Raw genomic sequence first — 25,727 nt, forward strand, 5'->3', positions numbered from 1 at the left:
AGGACAGTGAAGAGGTCGATGATCAAGTCACCAAACTCAGGGAGGAGATTGCTAAGCTTTCCCAATCAAAGGGGAAGAAGTAAAAACAATTCATCTTTTAGTTATTGTATCTCTTTTTCTGCATTTTAACTTTCGTTGGACAATAACTTTATTTTGCTTTTGACTTGTAATAAGACTGAATGAATGTGGTAGTCTTTTCTTTAAAACAAACCAACAACGACACCATGGGTCGAACCTTGGTCCCTCCTTGCTCTTTCAAAACCTTCGCCAACTCTGCTGCGCGCCTCTTTCATAATGATGTATCACAAACAATCATTCAAAACCTACCAATCAATTAAGTCACACAGAAGTCTAGCTAGCACCATCTGAGTCAAACCAAACACAAAACAATTTCGTCGCTAGAGTCAGGGATTAATAAAGCTAAACACTTCCCATTCAAAAACATCTATAGAGCGCCAAACTTAACACCTCTTACACTCGTGATCTTTAGAACTAGAACACTAACATATCCTTAGTACCAAATCTCATCATGGTCATGCTTCACCTTAAGGAAGAGATATAACTATATTCTTCTTCTTCTCCGCGTTCGTACGTCATGTCTTAGTAGGTATCCCTAATCTCGATCCATGGAGAAGTACTAGCTCTAATGAATCTCTACTCAAGTAAACTCTCACCTTGAACTTCAACTCCTTAAGTTTAGTTGGTGTCATCCAATAAGGCGCCATTAATATAGGTATTAAACCTAGTATCACCTCAATAACAAACTCCACTACCCTCCTTAGAGGTAACATAAGTATTTCCAAATTTACATCACTAAGCTCGAAATCCACAACAATCTCTCCCCTAACCGCAACACTACTCACAAGCTCCACATAAGTCAAGAATCCTATTCAATGGCTAACACCCTAACCAAAACAAGTTCTATTAAATGGTTACGTCATGCTAAAGGGAAGTATTCAGCCCCAGCTGAGACTTTATGGCCAACTCTTTGCATCCATTTGTCTCCTAAACAATATAGCCTTGAGAATTTTGTCTCATAATCTCTCACACTCCTATCATCTTGAGTTCGTGAAATCAATTCTCTTTCCAACTACTCCTAGATTCTCAATCTCTTTCACGACTTCAAACCGAGAATAACATCCATCACATCAACTACAGGTGGAACAGGCAACTCAACCTCTGAAGCCTCCACCTCATCCTCAACTGTCTACATATAAGGATCCTGTCCCTACACAAAACTCTATCACGATATCAACGGATGGTCCAATCCCTACTTACAGGTGTCCTACCACTTTAGAATACAATCAAGATAAAGTCTAGCTTTATCTAGCCCCCATAAAATTCCTTGTCACACAAACTACCACTAAAGTACTACAAGCACTGCCATAAAAACTGTTACAAAATCACTACTGGCACCACCACAAGGCTGCCACACGAGCACTGCTACGAAGCTGCTACAAAATCATTACTGGCACTGCCACGAAGGCTGCCATATGTACAAGTCTACTATAGACATCAGGGAAAAACCCATGCTTTTACTCATAACGTTTCCTTCTAAAAGTTCATCACGTAGTGTATATAGAATCACCACACAACCTTCTTAGTCTACACTAAGAATTCAATCTCACACAAAGTCAGCATAGTTGCCTCAGAGTCACTTTAAACACGCAACACATGCCAATTACCAAAACTCCACTAAGATATCTAGTTACAAAACAAGATATCTACCCCTCTGTACGTATATTCCATCCAAAAAACATCTGCAATTCTAACTTAAAAGGCAAGATTTCTATCAATTAATACTTGTATCCACAATTGATATGTGTATAGGTCAACACCATGCCTTCAACCAAACACTTCTACGTACAAAAGAAACTCATTTCCATAAACAATCCTCACCGACTCATCAGAGTTAAATCCGGAGGTTTCCATTCCTCGAAGATTGCAACTCACGGAAGCAAAACTTATTCTAAAACGAACCTACAAGACAATTCTACCGTCCTACGGACTTACACACTGTCTAGACCCCATACTAAGACATACCCAATGATTATACCAGTACCGAAGAGTATATGATGGGGATCCGCTGCAGACGGGCCATCACTCGGGGAGTACTGATTATCACCAAATATGTACCTTACGCTCTGATACCAAACTGTCACGCCCCGAATTTTGAATAATCAATTCAAATCCGAAACATGAATAATAACAATTACAATTAACGTCCTGAATTTTTTTCTCACAAACAACCACACTTCACACCTCTCAATATTACAATAAATCAAATCCTCAAGTTATTTATTACAACACACTCTCACCAAATCAAATTGTAAGGCTCAATGAGCTTAACTCACCTCACTATTACAAATGCTGTAAAACTATAACAAATACTCTAACCCGCTCGATCACCGCCCTGATTCTCCTGACCTGCAGGATTACCCGCTACACCGTTTGAATAGTGTACCGGGATTGCAACAATACAAACCCGGTAAGCTTTTTGCAAAGCTCGTATGAGTAAATGAAAGGATTGCACGATTTAAAGTAACACAATCAACTCAAGCACATTTTAATTTTGTTTTGCATAAGAATTGAAGTGTACAACGTCACTTCAAACATCAATCAACTCACATCTCAACATGACTACTCAAAAATAAACAACTTCTCACTCAATATATACTCACAGGCTTATGATTTATTCATATAAATCATCCCATGCAGTATATTATACTTACAGGCTTATGATTAATTATATTAATCACCCCATTCAGTATGTCATATCATACCCAAGGGCATATGATAACTCGTTTATCCCCCAAGCAGTATGATGGCAGACAGACTAGAGCTCTAACTGTATCGTAGTGTGTCACCTGGGCCAAGGTTCACACTTACGAATGACTGCATTTCTCAATTCACTCGACTCCTCATTTAACTCATCTCAACGACTCAACTATCGCACTATACTCAATTACTCTTTATCATCCTCAACTCAACATAAGATAAGCCTCAACTCACTTAACTCCTCATTTAATTCTCCTCAACGACTCAACTATCGCACTTTACTCAAATACTCTTTATCATAGACAACACAACATCTAAGATAAATCACATATTCCAAATGGTAATGCTCAAAATATAACTCAGTAAATCACATCAATACTTCACTCGATGTCACACCATCCAATATATATTCCACGTAAATATATATATACGTAGTCACCCACACAAGAGTGACCACTAATACCAACTATAGTTCACATGCAATAAAATCTAGAAATTCATTTTTATAGTTTAAATACATTTTACTTACCTATGGACCGTAGTCGATCAAGTCCATATAATTTAAAACAAATATTTATTTTCATAAAACAATTTCCACAATTTCCCAATTAAATAAAATCACCGAATTTCGGTTCATGAATGAACCATGTGCGATTTACTCACCTCGATATTCCCGCTGCGTCTTCAATTCAACACAATACACACCGAAACCGCTCACCCAAGGAAGACCGTCAATCACCTAATCAAACATGACCTTAACTTAGCCAACAACTAAAAAACATACTCAAACGACAATCCAACGGTCGGATCGAAATTAAATGATGATCCAACGGTCGGATCCTCACGGATCGCCTTTAGGATCACCCTCCAAAAATCATCACGAAGATCCAACGGTCGGATCTTCCTGAATCGTCCTTACTAACATCTTCACAAATTTATACGAAAATCCGACGGACGGATTCTCACGAATCGCCTCCCTAATCACTGTTTTGCATTTATACGAAGATCCAACGGTCGGATCTTCGCCCATGACCACACAAAGCCACTGGGACAGTCATAAGATCATCATATCAAAACTACAAGTCCATCTGACGGTCCTAACTTCACATATCACAAATCTAACGATCGAAATCGATCTAAACTTAAAAATTCATAACTTAATCATACGATATCCAAAAAATTGCGTATAATATATCAAAATGATCGTATTGAAATATAGAATCTGAAAATGTACAGAAACCATATTTTTGATCCCCGGAGGTGGCCGGAAAGGGCCGCCGGAGTTAGTGGCAGAGCCGCCGCCGACCACCACCAATGGTGTCGGGGCCGGGCTGCTCTTCTTCCTCTCATCATGCTTAACAACTTTCATAACTACCATGTAAGCTGAAAATGACCGGAAGTGGTTGAAATTACCTAAAACAGTCGAGGTGGCCGGAATTTTTTTCCAGAAACCGGTGAGAATTTGCAGAAACCGGCGAAGCTCCGATCAACGTAAAAATGTCCTCCTTTCGCTTCGATTCCTTCAGGAGACTTGTTCAGAACTTAAAGACGAACTCACTGGTTCAAGAATCACTCAAAACTAAGCTCTATAGCTCGAGATATCTTGATCGAAAGTTTCGGTGGCCGGAAAAATTCCAGAATCCGGCAGGTGCTCCGATCTACGTAAAAACTTCCACAAATCGCTTCGATTCCTTCTGGATATTTGTTCAGAAACTCAAGGCTATCCTTTCAGGTCAAGAATCACAAGAATTGGTGGTCTATAGCTTGAGGTATCCGGGTCGAAAGCTCGGTTTCGATTTTTGATCGGGTCTGGCTTCCAACCGCCACCACGCACAGCGCCACCGTGAAGGGACACTTTTGAGAGCTTCTGGAGGTTGAGGTGAGCTCAAGGATGAAGTTTGGTGAGGATTGGTGGCCGGAAACACGAGGAGGATGAGTTAGTTCGGTTTCGGGTGCAACCGGGTTCGAGCTGGTTTGCCGGACCTTGAGGTCGTGCCGGAGGAAAAGACGACGTCCAGTAGGTAGAGCAGCCTCAGGAGAAGCCAAAGGGAGTGGTCCGACGTCTGGAGGTGGTTGATGGAGGAAGAACAAGGCTGGAGAACTATTGCTCTGTTTTTCGGAGTGAAACAGAGTGAGTGAGAGAGAGATGATAGTCTGTTTGCTAGCTCTCGTCAATCATGCATAATCATGAAAGAGACAAGGCTCCGATCTTTACTGCCTAAAACCAGAAAGTTGTCTGCCACCATTTTTCTTTTATTAAAAGTATAGGTCGGTTATTACAGAAATCTTCGGCATTTTATCTAATTTATATAATTAGATTATCTCATGGGATAGAGGAATTAACAACTAAGGTTGAGACATTTGATTGAATTATCATTTTGAACTAAAGATTCAGGAGCTTGCAATTTCATATGATATATTTTATAAACAAAATTGAGGGATTTGGTTCTTCTTGTTCAATCTCCTTCACAATACTCTGTTTCTTTTCTCATAACAACTAATAAAGGATTCATGATCAATACAAACAAAATAGTCAATCTTCATGATTACTGAGGAAAAACTAAAAATGATTTTTTCTCTTTGAAGAAAAAAAATAGAGCTTCAGATTATATAAACTAAGTGCTATAGATTTTTTTTTTTTAATGATAGATATGTTTTTAATGTTTCAAATTTTGAAATACTTGTGCCGAACATGTATTTACATCTTAAAAACTTGTAGTTTAATTCCCTATTTTCATTCTACAATCCAGTATTACAAAAATAGCTTCATAAAACGTTACATGACACACCCTAAACCTCCTTCAGTTTTTGAAGATTTAGAATTGCAGCAATTTTTTTTTTTTTGGAAGTTCATCCTTTATGTACGAGTAACAGAGGAATGGGCGCGAGCAACTGAAGGAATACCAAAATTTTTATGATCTTCAAGAGGAGCATCATATTAGGTTAGTGATCATTTCGTTAATTTGATATGGGTGATGAGGTATTTCGTAATATGTTGCTTCCAGATTTTGTATATGAGACCTATATGTGGAGTTATGTTTTGCATCTTATGGCGTGGAATGAATTTGTAGCTATTTTTGGCCTAGATCATGGTATAACTTCTCATGAATCCTGGGGATTATGGGTGATGGACGACTTTGGTGGAGTTACCGATTCTTGGATAAAGCATTTTTTTATTTTTTGGAAGTTCATCCTTCATTTTACCAGGGAAGTCAAATTCTGAAAATTTTGACTACAACGTTAAATAACGTTTGGCGATATATATTTTAGGGTTTACATTGGAGGAGAAAATTTTCCCCAAGTTGAAGACTATTACTGTTCGTAGAGATAAGAAGAGATTTTTTTTTTCTTTATTAATGTCTTTATTGGTAATTTGACATGAGTTGACAAAGTCAACTATTACTTCGGAAAAAAGAGAGGTCCAAATACCAATTTTGGAGGTATGAATAGAAGCTCCCTAAAAGAAATATAAACAATTAAGGACACAAAATCCTAAAATACTTAGAAAATCAATAATATACTTTGGCACACAGAAAAATATCTTTAAATGAATAAAAGATATTAAACCCATTAAACTACAAAGATACTTTCCCGTTTTGTATGGAATGCCAACACAGCAAGTTGATCAAAACTTGTACCTACAATCTCCCCCTTTGGCATTCCTATACAAAACATAAATTAGGACAAACTCTCCCCCTCAACAAGTATAGGAGGAGCATCACAACTCTTCATCCATTCATTCCTGAAACATTTCTCACACATTGGTTAAATGCATAAGATAGAATAATTTTATCATAGAATAATGTTATCACAGTCACGCATCTAATTTCTCCCCTTTTTTGAATAGGAATGACAGAGGTAGAAGGAGGATCGCAAATAGATGGTGCACATTAGACACTAGCCCAAGTCAAATCAATCAGAGGAAGATAGTCCAAATATTAATACTCTCCCTAAGTGTGATCATGTTATGAGAGATGCAAGAATGAAATGCAAACACACAATGAGTGGGTTGTATCAAAATGCTAAGAACAGATTTAATTCACATAGCTTTTCCAACAAGAGCAATACCACTTAACCATAAACAAGAGTGCAACAAAATAAGTTCACACGAGTGAATTGATTCCGACAATCACAAGGTAAGATAGAGGGTGATCGAGTATTCTATACCTCTTGTTGTGAAGAGTGAACATATCTCAAGATGGGGTGTGTAATATTTGTGGAAACCTGAAAAGCAAGGCTCACATACGAAACAAATTTAAGCACGTAAACTATATTCCACCTTATAAGGTGTGGGCATGATTTTGAATTTTTTCTTTTTGCCTTTCACACAAAGTAACATTTTTTCTCAAGAAGACTATGACCCATGTAACGAGTATTATGCTAGCAGCTCCCAAGTCAGATGACTTTAGGGTACTAGGTGTAACAAGGACATCCCAAAGAGCACATCTACTTGAGTCAATAGTTTCATAATCCACTGGGGTAACCAAACCATTCCCGTTTCTTCCCAATCCTCATATCGTTCGTCACGACCGAGGCCTGTTTACTTTGGAAATAGCTTAGCCATGCTCCATAAATCATTCATTTTTTTTTTTTAAGGAGTAGCAAAAATAAGGAAATATTCCGTACAAGAGTATTGAGAATAGGCCAACCAACAAATATGACTTACCACCACTTAAAGTATGTGTGCATGTGATGATTCAAGGTGATAGAGAATATGTTGTTCAAGCTCACAATTACAGAGTGACGCAAGAGCAAATTCAAAACGTGCTAGGCACCTCATTGCACACAGATTTAAGGAAAAGAGTACGACCCTTGTCAATCTAAGTTCAAAATAATCTGTCAGACACTCGGGGATACAAACAACCATTTCAATCATGAATTTCCAGAAACTGAACCTAACAATGCAGAAACGTAAAGAAAATGCACCTATACTATCATGAAGACATACAACATGAATGCATGCAAAACGGATCAAGCGAAGTGACAGTATCAATACTTAGAGCATCCACCAATGGTGCTTCTAAGTGATTCAAATCGAGCTGTGTTTAAGGGCTTAGTAAACGAATCAACCAATTTATGTTCAATAGGAACAAAAGCAAGCTCAAGCATATTATCAAGATTATCCGTATGAGCAGAAAAATGATTATTTGAACCTTTTTTAATCCAGATTTGCTTCTGCTTCAACTTCTACTCTTTGGGGATTGCAATACGCTCTAGAATCCTGCTAATCAACTTCATATGCTCCTTCAGCTCAGCTTGCAGCGATGCAGTTGGACTAATTTTTGATGCTTTTCTCTGATTTTGAGTGACCCTGAGAAGTATATTACACCTAGGACGTATGTGTCCCAATTTTCTGCAATAATGACAAGTGGGAATAAAATTTTTAGAGTTATGAACGTACCTGGGCTGACGCATAGACTTGTGATTGTCAGAACTTACCTGAGCATCTTTTTGATGGGTTTGAAGGGCTAAATTTGCCTCTGATCTTTTGGGCAACTTTTCTCTGATTTTGAGTGACCCTGAGAAGTATATTACACCTAGGACGTATGTGTCCCAATTTTCTGCAATAATGACAAGTGGGAATAAAATTTTTAGAGTTATGAACGTACCTGGGCTGACGCATAGACTTGTGATTGTCAGAACTTACCTGAGCATCTTTTTGATGGGTTTGAAGGGCTAAATTTGCCTCTGATCTTTTGGGCAACTTGGGACCAGAATCATTTTTATTTGAAGCTTGTGACTGATCCAATGAACTTTCACATTTCACACCTTTCACAACGGTTAAAGGCTTGCAAGACTCACCTTCATAATCTAAACCTTCTTTGTTGCAATGAGGTTTACCAAATCCAATCATCTTAGAGACCTTTTCAGACCCTATAGAAAACTTGTTGAAGCTTTCTTTGACTTTCAATAGCTCATCTTGCAATTTCTCATTTTCAAGGGTTAGTGAAACATTTAGAGTGGACTGAGCCTTAACTTAAACCTGCAAAATTTTGTTTTTGTTTATAAGCTCATCATGCTCTTTGTCCCAATTTTGAGATTTGACCTCACCCTGCAAAACTTTAATCTTATCAACAAGGTCAGTACGTTCTTCTTCCCATTCTTTTAAAGAAGTATCAAATTTTTGCTCAATTTTCATCTTAATTTTCCACTCTTAAAGATTCAATTTCTTCTTCAAGTATTTGTTATTTTTTTGAAGAACAATTTTTGAAGCATTATACAATTGCTTACACTTTTCATTTGTTTCTTCATCAAGAGTATCATCTTCCAAGTCAAAACCATCAGAAAAATCAATATTAAGAGAGGAAGTAAGAGCAAGATTTACCTCTTCATTCTCAAATTGAGAGCCTTCATCACTATCACTCCATGTGGTCTTTAAAGCCTTGTTACCACGTGAATTATACTTCTTGTTGCCACAATTGGCATCAATATGTCCAATTCCACCCACTATGCCAAAAAACGAATCAGACGACACATTTCCAACAACAGCGAAATTTTTAACTGTCGTCTGATTATATCAGACGACAGCAAAAATTATTCTGTTGTCCAAATTTTTGATTCAGTCAACAGTTATTACATTGCTGTTGTTCAATTTTCATTCAGACAATGGTTATATTTTGATGTTGTCTGAGTGAGTTTTTTTAGACAACATTTATTACATTGACTGTTGTGCAATTACTATTCAGACAATTGTGGTATTTTGATGTTGTCTGACCAATCTAATTCAGACAATAGTTGTTTTTTGCTGCTTTATTATGTTGTGTAACTCTCTTTCAGACAATGGTTACAGACAACAGTTATCAATTGATATTTTACTGTTGTGCAATTTATATTTAGACAATGGTTGAGTTTGGATGTTGTCTGACTGATTTTACTTAGACAATAGTTATGAAGTGCTACTTTATTCTGTTGTGCAAGTCTCCTTTAGACAATGGCTTCCGACAACAGTTATTTATTGATGTTTTAATCTGTTGTGTAACTCTATTTCAGACAATGACTATAAATTTATGTTGTCTGAGTTCCACACTTGGCCAAAACTCAAATTTTTTGATTCCCTGTTTCTACTTTGCCCGCCCATTTTTTGACCAAAATTTAAACTCCTGGCTTTTCACAAAACTAATCGTTTTATTTTGGGAAAGAAAAAATAGATGTTCAGACTCAACCTCTCTCTCTTCTCTCGGAGGCCCAGCTCCCCAACGCTCTCTCTCTCTCTCTCTCATACACACATAAACGCCAGACCTTCAAGAAACCACCCATTTATTGATCGTGAACAAGAAGCCGCAAAGAACGAAAAGCACCGCAACCTCAAGAAAGAGCTCCATCAATCCACAGAGCCTGATCCTCTTGCTCCTCAGATGCTCCCTCACAATCTCCGTTTTCAGATCTCCGATCTCTCTCCTTAGCGGCTTCTCCATCTCCTGAATCACAAAACCATCAACTCCGGTCATCAATTACAGAAACAGATCGAAAATCAATTTTTATGGTTTTTCTAGGTAATGGGTCAAACCAAATTATGGTTTCTTTCTAATTTTGATTTTGGGGTTTCTTTTGATTTTGGGGTTTCATCGCTCCTGTTGTAGATTTTGGGGTTTCTTTCGAATTTTATGTACTAATTTGATTTTGGGGTTTCTTTCGCTCCTCCTGGGAATTTTATTTTGGGGTTTCATCGTTCCGAGTTTTACAGCTGCTGAGCTTGAACTTCTTCACAGGCCTTTACTCAGATGGGTGTATTTGGTAAATTACAACCGACAATAAATCCATGTCGTCCTCAGCCCTCAAGTCCAAGAAGGGAAAGACACGTTATATATCTTCCTCTCAACGTCAGTTCGATCTCTCTCTCTTTTCTTGTTTGTTAATAGTATCTGAATTGTGTGTGGGTCAGAGGTCGGTGAAGAAGAAAGGGCTGTATTCTTTACCCCCAGTCGTGGCAGGCTTCTTTATCACTTGTGATCGTGCTGCTGCTTTATATGCAAAAGTATCCAATTTCTCTCTTAATGTCTATGGTCTGAATGTAAGTCATGCCCTTTTACGTTTTTCATATTGTTTGCAGTTATTTAGGAGTGAAGCATCAAATTTTGGATCTCTTTGTTGTTTTCTTTGTTCTTTGACCAAACACATTTCATGGCTTCCTACCTGCCTGAGTTTTGTTAATTTGAGTTGATTAGTGTTAGTTGAACATCATATATGGAACTGATGTTGTACTAGAAATAAACAGAAAATACACAATGGTTTCTAAGCTATGGGTTTTATCTTCTTCTTGGATTATAGAGGGCAATTTTAGATTTACGGTGGATGAATCCTTTTCTTCATTGTTGTTATGGAATTAGTCATTCTTGATCTTCTTCTTTATTCATATGAATGCATTGATTTTCTTTCTCCAGCAGAAAAACTAATATATATATATATATATATATATATATATATATATATATATATATATATATATATATATATATATTGTTCAATTATATATATATATATATATTTTTTTTTTCCTCATTAAACCAGTTCTCGGATTAAAGCTCACATATTGGATTGTAGAGAAAGAGAGTTTAGGGGTGTATTGGGATGGCTTTTCGTGGAGATGCAAAGCTGGGTTTTGGATGGTAAATTACCTATTTGCGTTTTTGGATGGTAAAAAAGCTGGGTATCTCTTTCATGAACTGCAGAGGCTGCACTGAAGGAATTGAGGAATAGGTTCCTACCTATTTACCTATCTACCTGACTGCCTCTTTGTTTCTAGAAAGTCTTTATATTGTACTTTCTTTATTTTAGGAGAGCTTTTAAGGTCTTGATTGCTTTATTTTTGCTGGATCTAGAGGGATTCAGAGTTCTAAATTCAAAGACCTTCAGAAACTCATTGCCAACAAATTAGAATGCTCAGTAGTAAAGAAAGAGGCAGTGAATGAATCAAGTCCTATTAAGGTTTTGGTTGCTGCCTATACAAGAGGCAGTTTTCTTTTCTATTTGAGTTTCAGTTCACTTGAGTAGGACTTTTCATGAATGAAATACAATGCTCTACCATGTTTTTCCTATATATTCAAATGGCTGTAATTTATGCTTATTCCACATTTTTTATTCTTCAGACCAAATCAAAGTATTGCTTGACCAACAAGAGAGGTTGTATGAAAGACAAGCTGAACTACAAGCTCTACTGGAAGCTTCCAAAGGTCCTGGACCCCCTGTTAATGGGGCTTCAACAGCCACAGAAGGCTGGTCTGGATCATCGCGAGTGCTTGACCTAGAAGAGATTCTCGAGTGATGCGGCCGGGACGATGATTCCGAATCACCTACTGCAGATTCTCATGATTTACTTAACGACAGCGCAGTATTTCTTCGGGTAATTTTGAATTTACCCCCACTCTTTTGGTTGAATTTTGAAATTTTCATTACATGTTTCTCTCATTGTGCATGTTGCAGAGTAGAGTTGAAAGGGTAGTATCTGATTGCTCTGACGTTGGTCTGTTAGGGGATCAAGATTTTGGTAAGTTCACTACAAGCAGATTAGTTTTTGCTTTACTGGACAGATGTGGGTTTGTGACATTTGGTGCTTTTACTTGCTGCTTAATGTGATTGGTTCAATTTTTAGAAGCATATATGGGACGTTTTGAGCAGGAGCTTAGCTCCATGGAGGCCGAGAATGCTAAGGTTTCCAATGAAATTTGAGGGTCTAGTTCGAACCCATGAGGAAGATGAGGGTACTATCTTGGTCTGGCATGCTACTGCACATTGACTTGTAAATGACACATAATGGGATAATGTTTTTGTTTCTTATGAGTTCTGTTTAGGTAGGGTTAATTTTGATTATGTTCTATCTTTTATCTATCGTTAACTAATCATACTATTATTATAGGTGTATTATATTCTTTTCCGATGATCTATTGGCTTGCTTTGAGGAGGAAAAGGTAGCATCAGAAGTTCTCTTAGCTGCACCCTGGTAAAAAGTACTGTTTGATTACACAGATCCTACGCCAAAATGAATGCTTTTTTGCCTCAAGGTTTGCTTTTTACAATCTTAATTTCATTTCATTTTTTGTTTTCAATTTGTGTAACCATAAATTTATCTAAAACAATGCCTTTTGGTTATTGATTTGGAAAATGAAAAATGGAATAACCCTTCACCAAGAATGTTGGATGCAACTAACAGTTGTAAACTAATTTTCATAGTCTTGCTTTTGGTTAGATTTCTGCTCAGTCTGGCCTATTATAGTTTGTACAGTCATCCACTATTGTTGTGCAGGGACGTGTGAAGTGATGGCAAAAATCATGGAAGTCTAGGTTGCTAGAGCTATTGTTAGCATGATTGGTCAGTTTGGTATTGAGTTCTACTCTGCATATCTTGTTGCTGAGAAGGAAGAGGAAGGAACTGTATAGAGGAAGTTGATGGAGAGAAGGAAATGGACAAGTACAATATGTTTCTGGCCTTGATGTTTTTGGCCTTTATGTTTAGGTAGGATTAGTATGTTGATGTTGGGATGATGATGTAATGAACTGGTTTTGAATGTTCAATCAATGGATGTGTTTTTGAATGTGTTAGTCAATTGGTTTTAGTAATATATGTCTTGTGACTCTCTTATGCCATTTCATTCCAAATAGAAATTGTTGTCTAACAATGGAACATCATAAAATGGAATTCAAAAACTGTTGTATGAACAATTTAACTACAATATTTTTCAAACACTTTCAATTGCCCAACGAAAAAAGACACAACAATAAAGTATCATGTTCTGTAGTATCAAACCCAAACACACAATGCTTTCTACAAACTTCTGTTGTTTTGCTTCAAGTCAGACAACAGCGTTATCTCAAAAAAATGATGTAGAACATTTAAAGGGACAACAGTTTCTACAAAACTGATCTTGTCAAACTTTGCTTCAAAAGTTACTTTCCATGAGATTGCTGCCGACTTAATATGACTTGCACAACGGACTCTACACAGTCGTATGTCGTCCTTTTTGGTATTCAGACAACATGCATATTAATGCTAGCGCTTGTCTAAATTGGATTCAGACAACAGTTTCACGATGTCGTCTGATACCTGCAACAGATGGCAGGAGTATTAACAACAGCAATTTTCACTATCAGACGACAGTGAAAAACTGTCGTCTGATTCGTTTTTTGGCATAGTGACCACACTCAAAGCATTTAGGTTTGTTAGGAAAAATTTTCGAAGAGTTTTCAAAGGATTTTTTGTTTTTCAGAAAATTTTTGAACTCTTTTGTCAACAATGATAAATCCACATAATCATCATCAACATCATCCTTCTTTTTAACAGAAGAGAAAGCAATTTTTTTTACCTTTTTCTAGGGCTTGATCCTCATCTCAAAGGTTTTGAGATTACCTATAAGTTCGTCAAGAGAATAAGTGTCCAGGTCTTGAGTCTCCTCTATAGCTGTCTGTTTGGATTGAAACTTTGATGAAAGAGACCTAAGTATTTTCTTGACAATCCGATGCTCTTCAAAAGGATCACCAAGACTGTGACACTGACTTGTCACATTCATAAGACGAGCATGAAAGTCATCTAATGATTCATCCTCCCCTATTTGCATGTTCTCAAACTCCAAAATAAGACTCTGAAGCTTCTGACCTCTAACCTTTTTATTTCCTTCATAAGTGACCTGAAGAAGATCCCATGCTTGTTTAGCTGTCTCACAATGGCTTATTCTCACCCTCTTCTTCTTGGATAAAGCTGTGTATAAGGAATTCCGTGCCTTGAAATCACAACTTCTATTCCGAACCTCCTCTTCTGTCCATTCCTTCCTAGGCTTAAGAACTCTTGTGGATGTCCCTTCTATTCCTAAATTCCCATCCATTCTCAACAACATTCCACAAGTTTTCGTCCTGAGAGTAGAGAAAAGCCCTCATCATAATCTTCCATTGTGAATAGTCTTCACCATCAAACAAAGGCGGGCAATTTATAGAACTAGAGGCTCTGTTATATTCACGTTCCATCCTTGATCACGGATCAACTAAAAAGCTTTAGAACCTGCTCTGATGCCAAGTGAAAATACAAGGACAGAATCTGTTTTCTGGAAAACGGGGATTGCAAGCTATGGAATCCTTACTGAGCAGCAGAAACCAAAATTAACGAACAGAACACCAGATTTTGGTTATGCAGTGAAAACCTCAAATATGAGATTAAAAACACTGCGGGGCTCTTGCTCTTGAGAACCCAAAATAAGAATTAACTTATGATGAAAGATATGTTCTTTACAAACTTGAATAGCACTAGCTCGGCTACAATGATTAGAAGAAACTAATACGAAGTTTGTCTTCCGTCTTGAACTCCTTCTTTACTTGAACGATCACCAAATATCGCTCTCCTTCTTCACAGCTCCTCTACTGATCTCAAGAGAAGTTATGCATATGAAACAATGATAAAAAACACTTAAACATGGACCAAGTGTTTTGACTATTGTGAAGACTCAATTAGCAAACATGCAAGACACCTCAAGCTCTTCTTGCGTTCCAAGTTCTCTTCCTATACCGTCTGTTTTTTTCACCCTCTTAGAATAGCTGCCATCCCAAACAAAACAACCAAAACAGCTATTTACCCTAATCCGCCTTCTACAAGGAAAAAACAAATCTTTTTGTGTTAAAAGAAATATAAACAATTAAGGACACAAAATCCTAAAATACTTAGAAAATCAATAATATACTTTGGCACACAGAAAAATATCTTTAAATGAATAAAAGATATTAAACCCATTAAACTACAAAGATACTTTCCCGTTTTGTATGGAATGCCAACACACCAAGTTGATCAAAACTTGTACCTACAGGTTTCTTTAACTTTTCAACTTGATCCATGGAATTAACAGTTTTTCCTGTTTTTCTTTTGCTGGAGAATTTACGCCTACACCCGGAACGACATGGTATTTAAATTTTCTGATAATAGCCGGAGAAGATAAACTCGGCTTTGTATGGTGTCTGAACAATAGGAGTTTCTCAGTTGGGAGTTGGGACAGACGCGGCGTATAAGACGGTCAATCTGAAGCTGTACTACGCGCCGGTAAGTCAAGTGGGCAAGCTGGGGAGGAAGACGGAGAACGACCTTGAAGAGGATAAGACATGCTAGATAGAGTTTTATACCGGACCTTACAACACCTCTAGCAAGTGGCAGTACTACGAGTCGACTTTGGACTGCCACGTGCTGATCGCATCATACTTCGTACGCGCCTACGTGAATGACTCCGCCGGCGTTCTGGTGGCTTATGGTCAAAGTACAGGACCGAAAAAAAACTACGACATATATACTTGAGGTCGAGGCAAGCAGCGGAAGCCGCAAGACGATCGATATTTGCTTCGGTTCTTTCTCCGTTTTGTTCTTGGTTGCGTTCTTTGTTGTATAGAAGGGGAAAAGTCTCCGATCAGAAAAAGATGAAGAGAGAAATTAGTCAATCCTGTAGTAGCTTTGCCTGATTGTTTATCTTTTGTTTTGAGCAATTCGCCTCATTTTTATGAGGCTTATGTAATGTTAAATACGATTGTTAACCATTGATCGATCTGCTGTGAGTTACATTTCTACGATATTATAACACTTACAAAATTTGTTACTTAAATTTTTTTAATGGTTTACAATTATTTAGTTTGATTTTCTTTTAAAATTGTGCATAACTTGATGAGGAAAAATCTTGTATCTGTAGAGAAGAACTATCCTTGTGGAACATTAGAGACGACCTGTTGTTTGTCTAAATAGGCGTCCCCTAAGGCCACCGATCTTGAGCGTTTCAATTTTTGTTAGACAAGCTAGCATTCATCGTGTAATTTTAATGTTTATTCCGATTTGTAACTTTTCAGTTCGATTTTGTTGATGATGCATGTTTAATTGTGCATAACATGATGAGGAAAAAATCTTGGCGAAAAACTTATCCGTTGAAAGCATGTAAGATTCAGCCCTGCTTTCCTGCGCTTTCTATATATGTCTTTTTTTTTTTTTTTTTGAAGGGTTTCTATATATATGTCTATATTGATATGGATGGTGTTGCTATGTATTTTCTTATATTGAGATGGATATAATTATGTTGTGTAAGATTTCAGTCAAAGGTCAGCTAGAAGAAAATTCCCCAGAAGCAACTGTGCAAACTGCAGAGTAAGACAAGCTAGAAGAAAATTCCCCCCAAGCAACTGTGCAAACTGCAGAGTAAGACAAGCTAGAAGAAAAGTTTGACACGCTACGCTTTACCCAAGATAGATTTTTCCAGGGATTGAAAATCATAAATAAAGATATTTGACCCTAATAGAGTATTTTTTTATTTTTTATTTTTGATCACGCTCATTGAGAATGTCTAATTTTGGTTCATTCCTACGTCCATTATATATACTATTATTAAGAGAATAGAGCTTGCTCTCCATAACTGAATTTTTTTACTAATTTACCCTTTATATATTAAAAATTGTTGATTTAAAAATAATGAATAGGGATAATAAAGTCAATTTATAAAATAAAATTAAAAACAAAATCAAAATAAAAGTAGTGCAAACATGAGGAAACTCCCCACATCCCCACACACTCTTGAAGAAACATGTAGGCCCATGCTAGTTTGTATTAATAGAAGCACTTTGCATCGGGGTGACATAAATATGAGTATGCAACTGAAAAGGATTAATCAGAAACTTCCATAAACTATCAGATGGCATTACATGGTCTGATGCTCTTGGCCTCTCTTCTCGTTCTTCTTTCATGCTTAACAGAAACCGCTTATGGAGGCATTCTATTATCTTCTCTGCCCAACACTCTTGATGTCTCTGCTTCGCCTCACAAACCAGACCAGGGTACGTACGTAACTAATTAATTTCCATAAAAAAAATTTCCAGCGCTTTGTTGTCCAAAATAAATCCTAATCTTTCAATCACGTACGTTTCTTTAAATTTTCAATATGATCCATGAAATTTACAGTTTTATTATTATTATAATTATTTTTTTCTCTGTTTTTCTAGTTAATACACCCGGAGTGTTGTTAAATTTTGTTGGAAACATAATAGCCGGAGAAGATAAACTCGGCGTCGTATGGTCTCTGAACAATAGTTTCCCAGTTGGTACCGAAGCGGCCTATAAGACGGTCAACATCAAGCTTTGCTACGCGCCGGTAAGTCAAGTGGGCAAGCCGGAGAGGAAGACGGAGGACGACCTCGACAAGGACAAGACATGCCAGATAGAGTTCTATACTGGACCTTACAACGCCTCTGTCAAGTGGCGGTACTACGAGTCGACTTTGGATCGCCACGTGCCTCACGCCTCGTACTTCGTACGCGCCTACGTGAACGACTCTGCTGGTGTTCTGGTGGCTTATGGTCAAAGCAGCGAACCGAACGGGAACGAGAACTACACTGTTAATATATTTGTGGTTAGCGGAAGCCACAAGAGGCCTAAGATGGTGTCGATTTGGTTCAGTGTCTTCGTTTTGCTCTTCTTTGTTGCTTAGAAGATAAGACATCAGAATAAAGGAAAAGTCAGCTCTGCCTGATTTTTTTTCTATCAGATATTGCCTGTGTGTTTGATATGGATATTTTCTTTCTATCAGATATTGATATAAATATTGCAACACTAAGATGCCTGTGAAAATTGTGCATATGTAATGATTATTACCAGCTCGCCATGTGCTTGGCCGATTTTGTGGTTCCAAAATTTTTGTTAGGCTAGCATACATTCATCATGTATTTTCTATGTCTGTATAGAATGTGCAAATCTCTATCTCTACTAATAAAGCGAGCAAGCAGCCGTTTACTGTTCATCTTGGGGAAACTTTCGAACTTCCGATTTTGCCCCTGTTTTTGCTCATGATTTACAGAGAAACAAAAAGGAGACAGGTGGCAAATAGAAAGGAAGGAGACGACATCGATCTGGCTTCTTCTGCGGATGGTGATATGATGGGAGACGGAGATGATGATGCTTTGATTTGGATTCTGCCGACATAAAAAAAAAAGTTAGTTCAGCAAGACAGAGAGTGAGAGAGAGAAGAAAAAGTTCAGAAGAAAGAAGAGAAGCAACCAGAATCCAACAACATCCAGATTATAAAAAACAACAACATGCTCAGAGGTTATTCTTACAACAACATTACAACAAAATTATCGCGACCAAATACAACATTATCGCGTCGTAGAAGATCAAATAACCAGATGATCTGATGATTTTGTTACATATGCTCTGCGGCAATAAAACATAATATGATAATTATATTTGATAATTTTAATCATATTATTATTGATAATTATCAATATTTTAATGGATCAAAATATAAAATATTATCACATATTATGAGGGATTTCAAAATATTATCACATATTATATCATGGGATAATGATAAAAAAGGTCATTTTGAAGTGCCTTATTATAATTCAAACAGCACAAATGTCCCTATGATAATTAAGGTCACCTATTCACGTTCTACCACTGTACTTCAATTTAATTACAAAACTGCCACCGTCAGTTTTCTCTGGCGGTTTGTAAGAGGTAGACTAAAACGGCACTATTGTTTCGTCTTCTCCACATTACTTCGGAAATTCAAACCTCAAAAAACCGCTCAAACCTACTCCGAAATAGAGAAATATTAATCTCCGGCGGCCACATTCTTAGACACATACCTTCTCCGACGACTGTTTTGCTCAACGGTGAAGCAACGCCGACTCTGAAAAGTACTTCACAGAAAAAGCCCCAAATTTTAGGGATTTGAAGAATTGCAGAACTCGAATCGTCTACCTCGACCGGGTAATCTTTCAGCCTTGATTCTCAGAAACTTCTCTTACTTAATTTCGAGTCATTGATATAGTATTTAGTTTTGGAATTATAAGTCGAATATGATATAATTATTTCTGCATTTGATTCTGAAACAAAACAATTCGATTCCAAGTTTTGGTTTGAGTGAAGATTTAAAGCTTTTTTGAGTGGAGATGATCAATGACTGTCTTCAAATTTTAGTTTGATGCTGTAACATAGCCAGTGACATAGGCTACTGACTGGGTATCATTTGATTTTGGAGGGGCTCTGTTTCCATTTTGGTGTGATTTGATACAGAGACATGGACAGTAACATAACAATTTATATGGAGATAATGACTGTGTGTCATGCTGTTTAGGCTTTAGGCTTTACTTGAATGGAAATTCTGCTAGTGCAAATACATATTTTATAGGCTCAGATAATGAAACTGGCCAGTGAGGTCACTGGCCAGGTCGCTAGACAAGTCAAAGGCCAGATAAGTCACTGGAAAAGGCCAACTCATTGGCAACGTGTGTTAAACTCCTGTCAATGATCATGTAACTGATCATGTAACTGGCCATGTAACTGGCCATGTAACTTACAATGCATGCAACTTATCATGTAACTGGTCATGTAACTGACGTTGTAACTTACAACATATGTAACTGGCCAAGTAACTGATCATGTAACTGACGTTGTCATTGAAATGAGCTGTAACTGACCATGTAACTGATCATGTAACTTACAATATATGTATCTGGCCAAGTAACTGACTACGTAACTGATTATGTAACTGCAAACTCAATGCTAACCTTCTTATTTTTTCAACAGAATTTAAACATCAGAAATGGCAAGAACAAAAAGAAAAGAAAGGGAACCAAGCGATGATGACGAAGACTACCAAGAGGTGGAATCAGAAGATGAAGAACACGATCGAACGATACACAGAAAGAAGAATTCAAAGAAGAGCTTGAAGAAATCAAAAAAAAGGAGACAGGAAGAAATAGAAAAAGAAGAAGAAGAAGAACCATCACTGAAGCAGATTCTCAAGAAGAGCTTAAAATCAAAAAAAAAAAAAGAGGAAGAAACAGAAGAAGAAGAAAAAGTAGAACAATCACCAAACAAGGGTTCCTCTTTGGTGCTATTTCAAAAAACTGAAGCAGCACCAAAGAGGAAGAGAAATGTGAAACCAGGACATGTGCAGTACAGGTGCACATTAATAAGTTTCTTGAACACAATTAAAGATAACAAGAAGAATCTCAGTGCAAGAACATTAGATTTGCTCAGGCAGTCACCATTTGGAAATATTGTCGATGCATTCCATGGTGGCTACATAGAGGAGAAGTCAGCCAAGAAATCTGATGATTTCATTACACTCCTCCTGCAGGCCTACGACCATGAAACTGACCTCTTCTTCTTTGGAAAGAAGAAATTCAGGATCTCGACAAGAGATATTTCAAAGATCCTAGGAATGCCAGAAAAAGGTGACTTGGTCCCAAAGACTTCTGAGGGTGCATATCAGTCCGACTTTGTCCAGCAGTTTTTTTCAAACACAGCGAGAATTAACAAGAAAGCCGTGGAGAAAGCTCTGCAAGATGCGCTGAAAGACAATCCAACAACAGAGGATGGGATTGAGAAGAAGGAAAAAAATGTGGCAAGATTAATCTTGCTGGACTTGTCCATCAAGTTTCTGTTCCCAAACGCAGGAGGAACAATTTCATGGGACTACGTCAAAGCCTGCAAAAATTTGGATAAGATCGGATCTTATGACTGGGCAAGAGAAGTTGGAAGCTTCTTAAAAAAGTCTATAAAGACTTTGAAAAAGAAAAAGGAGTCAAGCAGCCCATATGGTAATACGGGGGGCTGCGTTCTGATAATACTGGTAAGTTACTGTCAGACTGAGATGTAACTGGTCAAGTCACTAATCAAGACAAACTGCATGTCATTCGTCAAGTCACTATGACTAATTTTTTTTTGTTTTTTGTGCAAGCAGTACTGGTTCTGTCAAAAGACTGGAAAAATCAACCCAATATCTGGAAGGGAGAACGAAGATCATGGGATGAGAAAATGGGACATCCAGAAGCTGATACAGAATTGGACAAGTTTTAACAGCTTGAAAAAACTAGAGGTATTTTCTTCTCTGTCAAAGTAGTTGTCACTGGCCAAGTAACTATCTTGGTTAAAAGTCACCGATTAAGTCACTATCACACTGCATGTCAATGGCCAATTCACACTTCATGTCACTGGCCTTCATAACTGTTGTAAACATGTCATTGCTCATGTCACATAGCATGTCACTGACATATTGAATATGTTTCTTTCAGAAAATCTTTGAAAACCTGAAGGAGGATAGAGAGGAATCAGAATCCGAGGAAGAGGAGAATAGATCAGATGAAGCAAAGACAGTTCCGGAAAGAGAGGAAAAAGGAACTGATGATCAGAATTGTGAAAACAAAGAAGATAACCTACAAGTTGAGGTGGCTGAACAGGAAACAACTTCAGAAAAAAACAAGTGGGAGAAAGAGCTTCAGAAAAAGGAGGAGGAGATAAGATATATCACTGTGGAGAAAGATAATTTGAAGACAAAACTGAACGAAAAGGAACAGGAACTCAGGAAAATCACGGAGGAAATGATGAATCTGGAGGAACGAAATGCTACACTTGTGACCGACAATTTCTGCCTTGCATCATCGGTGAAGGAGTTAGAGATAAAATTGAAGGAATTGGAGCAAATGTTGAGCCAAAAGACTCACACCTCAACAGCAGCTCAGCAGCACAGCTCCCCACCACCTACCTCTGCAGAAGAAAAAAATGAATCAAATGGAGCTGCATCTAAGGCTGCTGAAAACGCAGAAAATAAAGATCAATCGACTCTTGAGGAAGCTCAGTCCCATGGCATCTGCACAGTCGAAGAATGTGTAGCAGCAGCAGCAGCTCAATCTCCACCTCACTGCACAGTGCAAGAAGAAACTCAATCGACAACTCCATCGCAAAAGGACTCACTGTTCCAGAGCCCCACAGTCTGCATGCTCACAGTCAAAGAAATGGAAAAACAACCTGACATGTTTCAGATAGTAAAAAGTCCTGTAGCTGCCGTGGCCTTCCACTTTGTACGTTGAGCCCAGAGAAAGAGGAGAAGACACCAGAGGAGAACAAAAAAGGAGAGTTAACAATGCGCCTTACAGAGCAACATTCTGGTGAAACTGTATCATCAATGGGTCTCTACTCTTACGTTGTGAGATTAAAGAATAGGAGAAGAATACAGAAAAAGGACAACATTTACTGGTGGGGGGATGTGAAAGCAAAACGAAAGAAGAAAGCAAAGGAGATTGAAGAGAGATTGAAAGAGGCTGAAAAGAAAGAAAAAGAAGAAAAAGAAAAGGAGATGAAGGCCTCACTGCCAGATGCTGAACGTAAAAGGCTAGAACAGATGGTAGCACAACAGAAGTTGGACGATGTACCAGAGGATGTTCGGGAAGCAATAAGACAGATGGACGCTGCAGAAAATGCACAAATCAATAAAGAGCAAGAAGAGAAGCAGCTACCTCCTGAGGTCGTAGACTGGGAGGAGAGCAAAGTATACAAATTTATGGACCAGGACACCAAGAGGAGAGTCCAGAAATACTGGCAAAATGCACCATCAGGGTAATACTTTAATTAAGTCAAAATTCTATTTTAAACTTATTGTCACTGGCCAAGTAACTGTTTATGTAACTATCAAAGTAACTGGCCAAGACGAAAATTCTATTTTAAACTTATTGTCACTGGCCAAGTCACTGTCCATGTAACTGACAAAGTAACTGGCCAAGTAAAGTCGCTGGCCAAGTCACTGTCCATGTAACTGTGGAAGTAACTGGCCAGGCCAAGTCATTGGCCATGTGATTGTTAAATAAACGACATCACTATCTATGTTACTTACACTATTCATTCTTTGCAGAGTATACTTCTGGGATGGAAGACAGTATGGAGCACAAGTTTCAAGACAGGATTTAAAAGATATGATCATGGACGAACCGATAGCAAGCAATTGCATCGAATGTTATGGAATTCTCTTGACTGATCAGCTGTTGGAGAAAGAATCACAAGGCTTGGATGTCCCAACTTTTATGAATCCCTTGTGCTGGGTAAGTAGTGGAACGATTATCAATCTACAATCAAAGCAAATGATTCTTAATTGATAATAACTTGTCTTCTTTTTTTCTTACAAACAGAATTCTGCAGAAAATTTGACGGTGTATTATGTACATCTGTACCTATGCGAACCACTGTTCCAGAATCTGGCAAGATCCAACTATATATTGTTCCCAATCTCACATGAATCAGGATTTCATCATACACTGCTCATTTTTGACAAGGAATTAAAGAACTGGTCCCACTGTGATTCAAAAAGACCGAAAAAATCATCAACTGGAAAATCCTTTAAAAATGTACAAAAAATGGTATGGAACACTTTCGTCATACTAATTTCATATATTTAATTTAAGCAGAAAGCATATTATTGATTATGTTGCGATGTTGGAAATGCAGGTTGACATGGTAGAACTTTGGATGACAGCAGTAAAAGAACAAGCCGATGACATGCTGGAACAGGGATGCAGAATGAAATTTGATGAAAAGAACAGTTCAGAAGAAGAACTGAAAATGATGGAAGTTCCATTGACTGAAACCGAGAGAGAAAGCATAAAGTGGATCAAGAATAACTATAAAACAAAAATGGCAGTGACAGAACTCAAAGACAACCCTCAGCAAGGAGAAGATTCGTAAGTACACAGCTCTTTAAAAATGTCAATATAATCATTATAAAGTTCAAATTCATTTACTTCAATTTTTATATGATGAACAGATTGGATTGCGGACTTTTTGTAATGTACACAATGGAGAAAATTTCGAAAAAAGGGAAAATTCCAAAGAAGCTCACAAAGGATGATATTTTGGAAGTTTAGAGCTCATGTTGTAAAGTCATTTGCAGAAAGTAGGCACAGCTGGAACTCAACACATGAAGAATCGTAGAAATTTGTTTAGGGAATAGGATAGGTTATATAGTTTTTTCGAATTGATTCATCATATATATCCATTCATTTGTTCAATCGGAATTTCAATTTTTTAATATTTTCTTGCAGATATTGCTTCAGTATATAAAAGTTTGTTTGATATGATCTTCTGAAACGAATTCATGTACTTAGGTACCTTTTAAAGTAAGTAACTGGCTAAGTTACAGAGACACTGAATGTCACTGGAAATGGCAACCTGTATGTCATAGACCAAGTCACTGGTCAAGTCACTGTACGTCTCAAGTAACTGGCAAAGTCACTGAAAACGTAACTGCCCAAGTAACTAGCCTAGACACTAAACGAGTCAATCAATAAGTCTACAGATCTTATAGCAAGACACTGAACAAGTAATCAGCCATGATTTGGCAAAAATAATTGTAAAAGGTAATGTCATGAGCCAATACATAAAGCAAGTAACTGTAAAAAAATTCATGTCCTTATGTACCCTATAAAGTAACTGGCCAAGTCACTGGCCAAGTAACTGTAAAAAAATTCATGTCCTTATGCACCCTATAAAGTAACTGGCCAAGTCACTGGCAAAGTAACTGACAAAGTCACTCACTAGCAAAAGACAAGACATTACCAAACTGATCTTTTTATTTTTAAATGCAGCGTGCCGCTGCACCGCAACTGCAGCGTTCCGCTGCACAACAACAAACAAAGTTTAAGTTTCAATTAAAAATCTGTAAAAGCTAATGTCATGAACCAATACATAAAGCAAGTAACTGTAAAAAAAATTCATGTCCTTATGTACCCTATAAAGTAACTGGCCAAGTCACTGGCCAAGTAACTTTAAAAACTAATGTCATGAGCCAATAATAGAACAAGTACAAGTACCTGTAAAAATTAAAGTCACTGCTTATGTCACTTTCTATGTTTGAAATTACCTATCTAACCATTCAACTACAAGTAAACTGCCAGTGGCAGTTATCTAACCCGAGCGCGACTATTTCTCTTGGTTCATTTTCACAATTTCAAAACTCAGAGAAACTGTATACGATTTTTGCCCTAAACTCACAGAAACTGGTCAAAGATTTTCTCTCCGACTAAAACAGCGGACAACGACTGCTTTCCTCCACCGTAAACGGTGGGTAAGCAAGAGTGATTCACCGACTAAGCCCCAAATTCTAGGGTTCTACAAATTTACCGAAAATTTACCGGTAACTTCCTCCTCCTTCTTTCATATAATTTCGATTTGAATA

The 25,727-nt window shown here is 37.5% G+C and overlaps 2 protein-coding genes and 2 long non-coding RNA genes across 10 annotated transcripts; 3 read left to right on the forward strand and 1 right to left on the reverse strand.

Annotated features, from left to right (window-relative positions):
- Positions 1–2,139: 2,139 nt before the first annotated feature.
- On the reverse strand, positions 2,140–5,052 carry LOC133707468 (uncharacterized). Its single transcript, XR_009845125.1, has 3 exons — positions 4,192–5,052; positions 3,442–3,517; positions 2,140–2,442 (listed from the first exon to the last, which is right to left on the reverse strand). It is a non-coding gene; the product is annotated as an uncharacterized LOC133707468 (long non-coding RNA).
- Positions 5,053–9,910: 4,858 nt separating this feature from the next.
- On the forward strand, positions 9,911–13,314 carry LOC133706957 (uncharacterized). Of its 7 annotated transcripts, none has more exons than XR_009844825.1 (7): positions 9,912–10,271; positions 10,463–10,789; positions 11,320–12,118; positions 12,199–12,262; positions 12,368–12,476; positions 12,632–12,776; positions 13,019–13,314. It is a non-coding gene; the product is annotated as an uncharacterized LOC133706957 (long non-coding RNA). The 7 variants fall into 7 exon arrangements; XR_009844827.1 differs by having other exon boundaries at positions 9,913–10,271; positions 11,320–11,475; positions 11,865–12,118; positions 12,632–13,314; XR_009844828.1 differs by having other exon boundaries at positions 9,913–10,271; positions 11,320–11,384; positions 11,865–12,118; positions 12,632–13,314.
- A 4,040-nt stretch (positions 13,315–17,354) lies between these two features.
- LOC133745409 (high-affinity nitrate transporter-activating protein 2.1-like) lies at positions 17,355–18,325 on the forward strand. Its single transcript, XM_062173472.1, has 2 exons — positions 17,355–17,553; positions 17,719–18,325. The coding sequence occupies exons 1-2, from the start codon at positions 17,412–17,414 to the stop codon at positions 18,201–18,203; spliced, it is 627 nt and encodes a 208-aa protein (XP_062029456.1). The 5' UTR covers positions 17,355–17,411; the 3' UTR covers positions 18,204–18,325.
- Positions 18,326–21,270: 2,945 nt separating this feature from the next.
- On the forward strand, positions 21,271–24,417 carry LOC133744946 (uncharacterized). Its single transcript, XM_062172967.1, has 8 exons — positions 21,271–21,356; positions 21,468–21,602; positions 21,799–22,175; positions 22,565–23,119; positions 23,412–23,598; positions 23,686–23,913; positions 24,002–24,234; positions 24,318–24,417. Exons 2-8 carry the CDS (start codon positions 21,534–21,536, stop codon positions 24,415–24,417), a joined length of 1,749 nt encoding a protein of 582 aa, XP_062028951.1. The 5' UTR covers positions 21,271–21,356; positions 21,468–21,533.
- Positions 24,418–25,727: the final 1,310 nt, after the last annotated feature.

Source organism: Rosa rugosa, chromosome 4, assembly GCF_958449725.1.
Source record: "Rosa rugosa chromosome 4, drRosRugo1.1, whole genome shotgun sequence".
Lineage (NCBI taxonomy): Eukaryota > Viridiplantae > Streptophyta > Magnoliopsida > Rosales > Rosaceae > Rosa > Rosa rugosa.

Coding starts and splice junctions, on each gene's coding strand:
- LOC133744946 (XM_062172967.1), top strand. CDS start 21,534: ATGAGAAAATGGGACATCCAGAAGCTGATACAGAATTGGACAAGTTTT. Junction 23,120..23,411: donor TGGCAAAATGCACCATCAGG/GTAATACTTTAA, acceptor CATTCTTTGCAG/AGTATACTTCTGGGATGGAA. Junction 24,235..24,317: donor CCTCAGCAAGGAGAAGATTC/GTAAGTACACAG, acceptor TATGATGAACAG/ATTGGATTGCGGACTTTTTG.
- LOC133745409 (XM_062173472.1), top strand. CDS start 17,412: ATGGCATTACATGGTCTGATGCTCTTGGCCTCTCTTCTCGTTCTTCTT. Junction 17,554..17,718: donor GCCTCACAAACCAGACCAGG/GTACGTACGTAA, acceptor CTGTTTTTCTAG/TTAATACACCCGGAGTGTTG.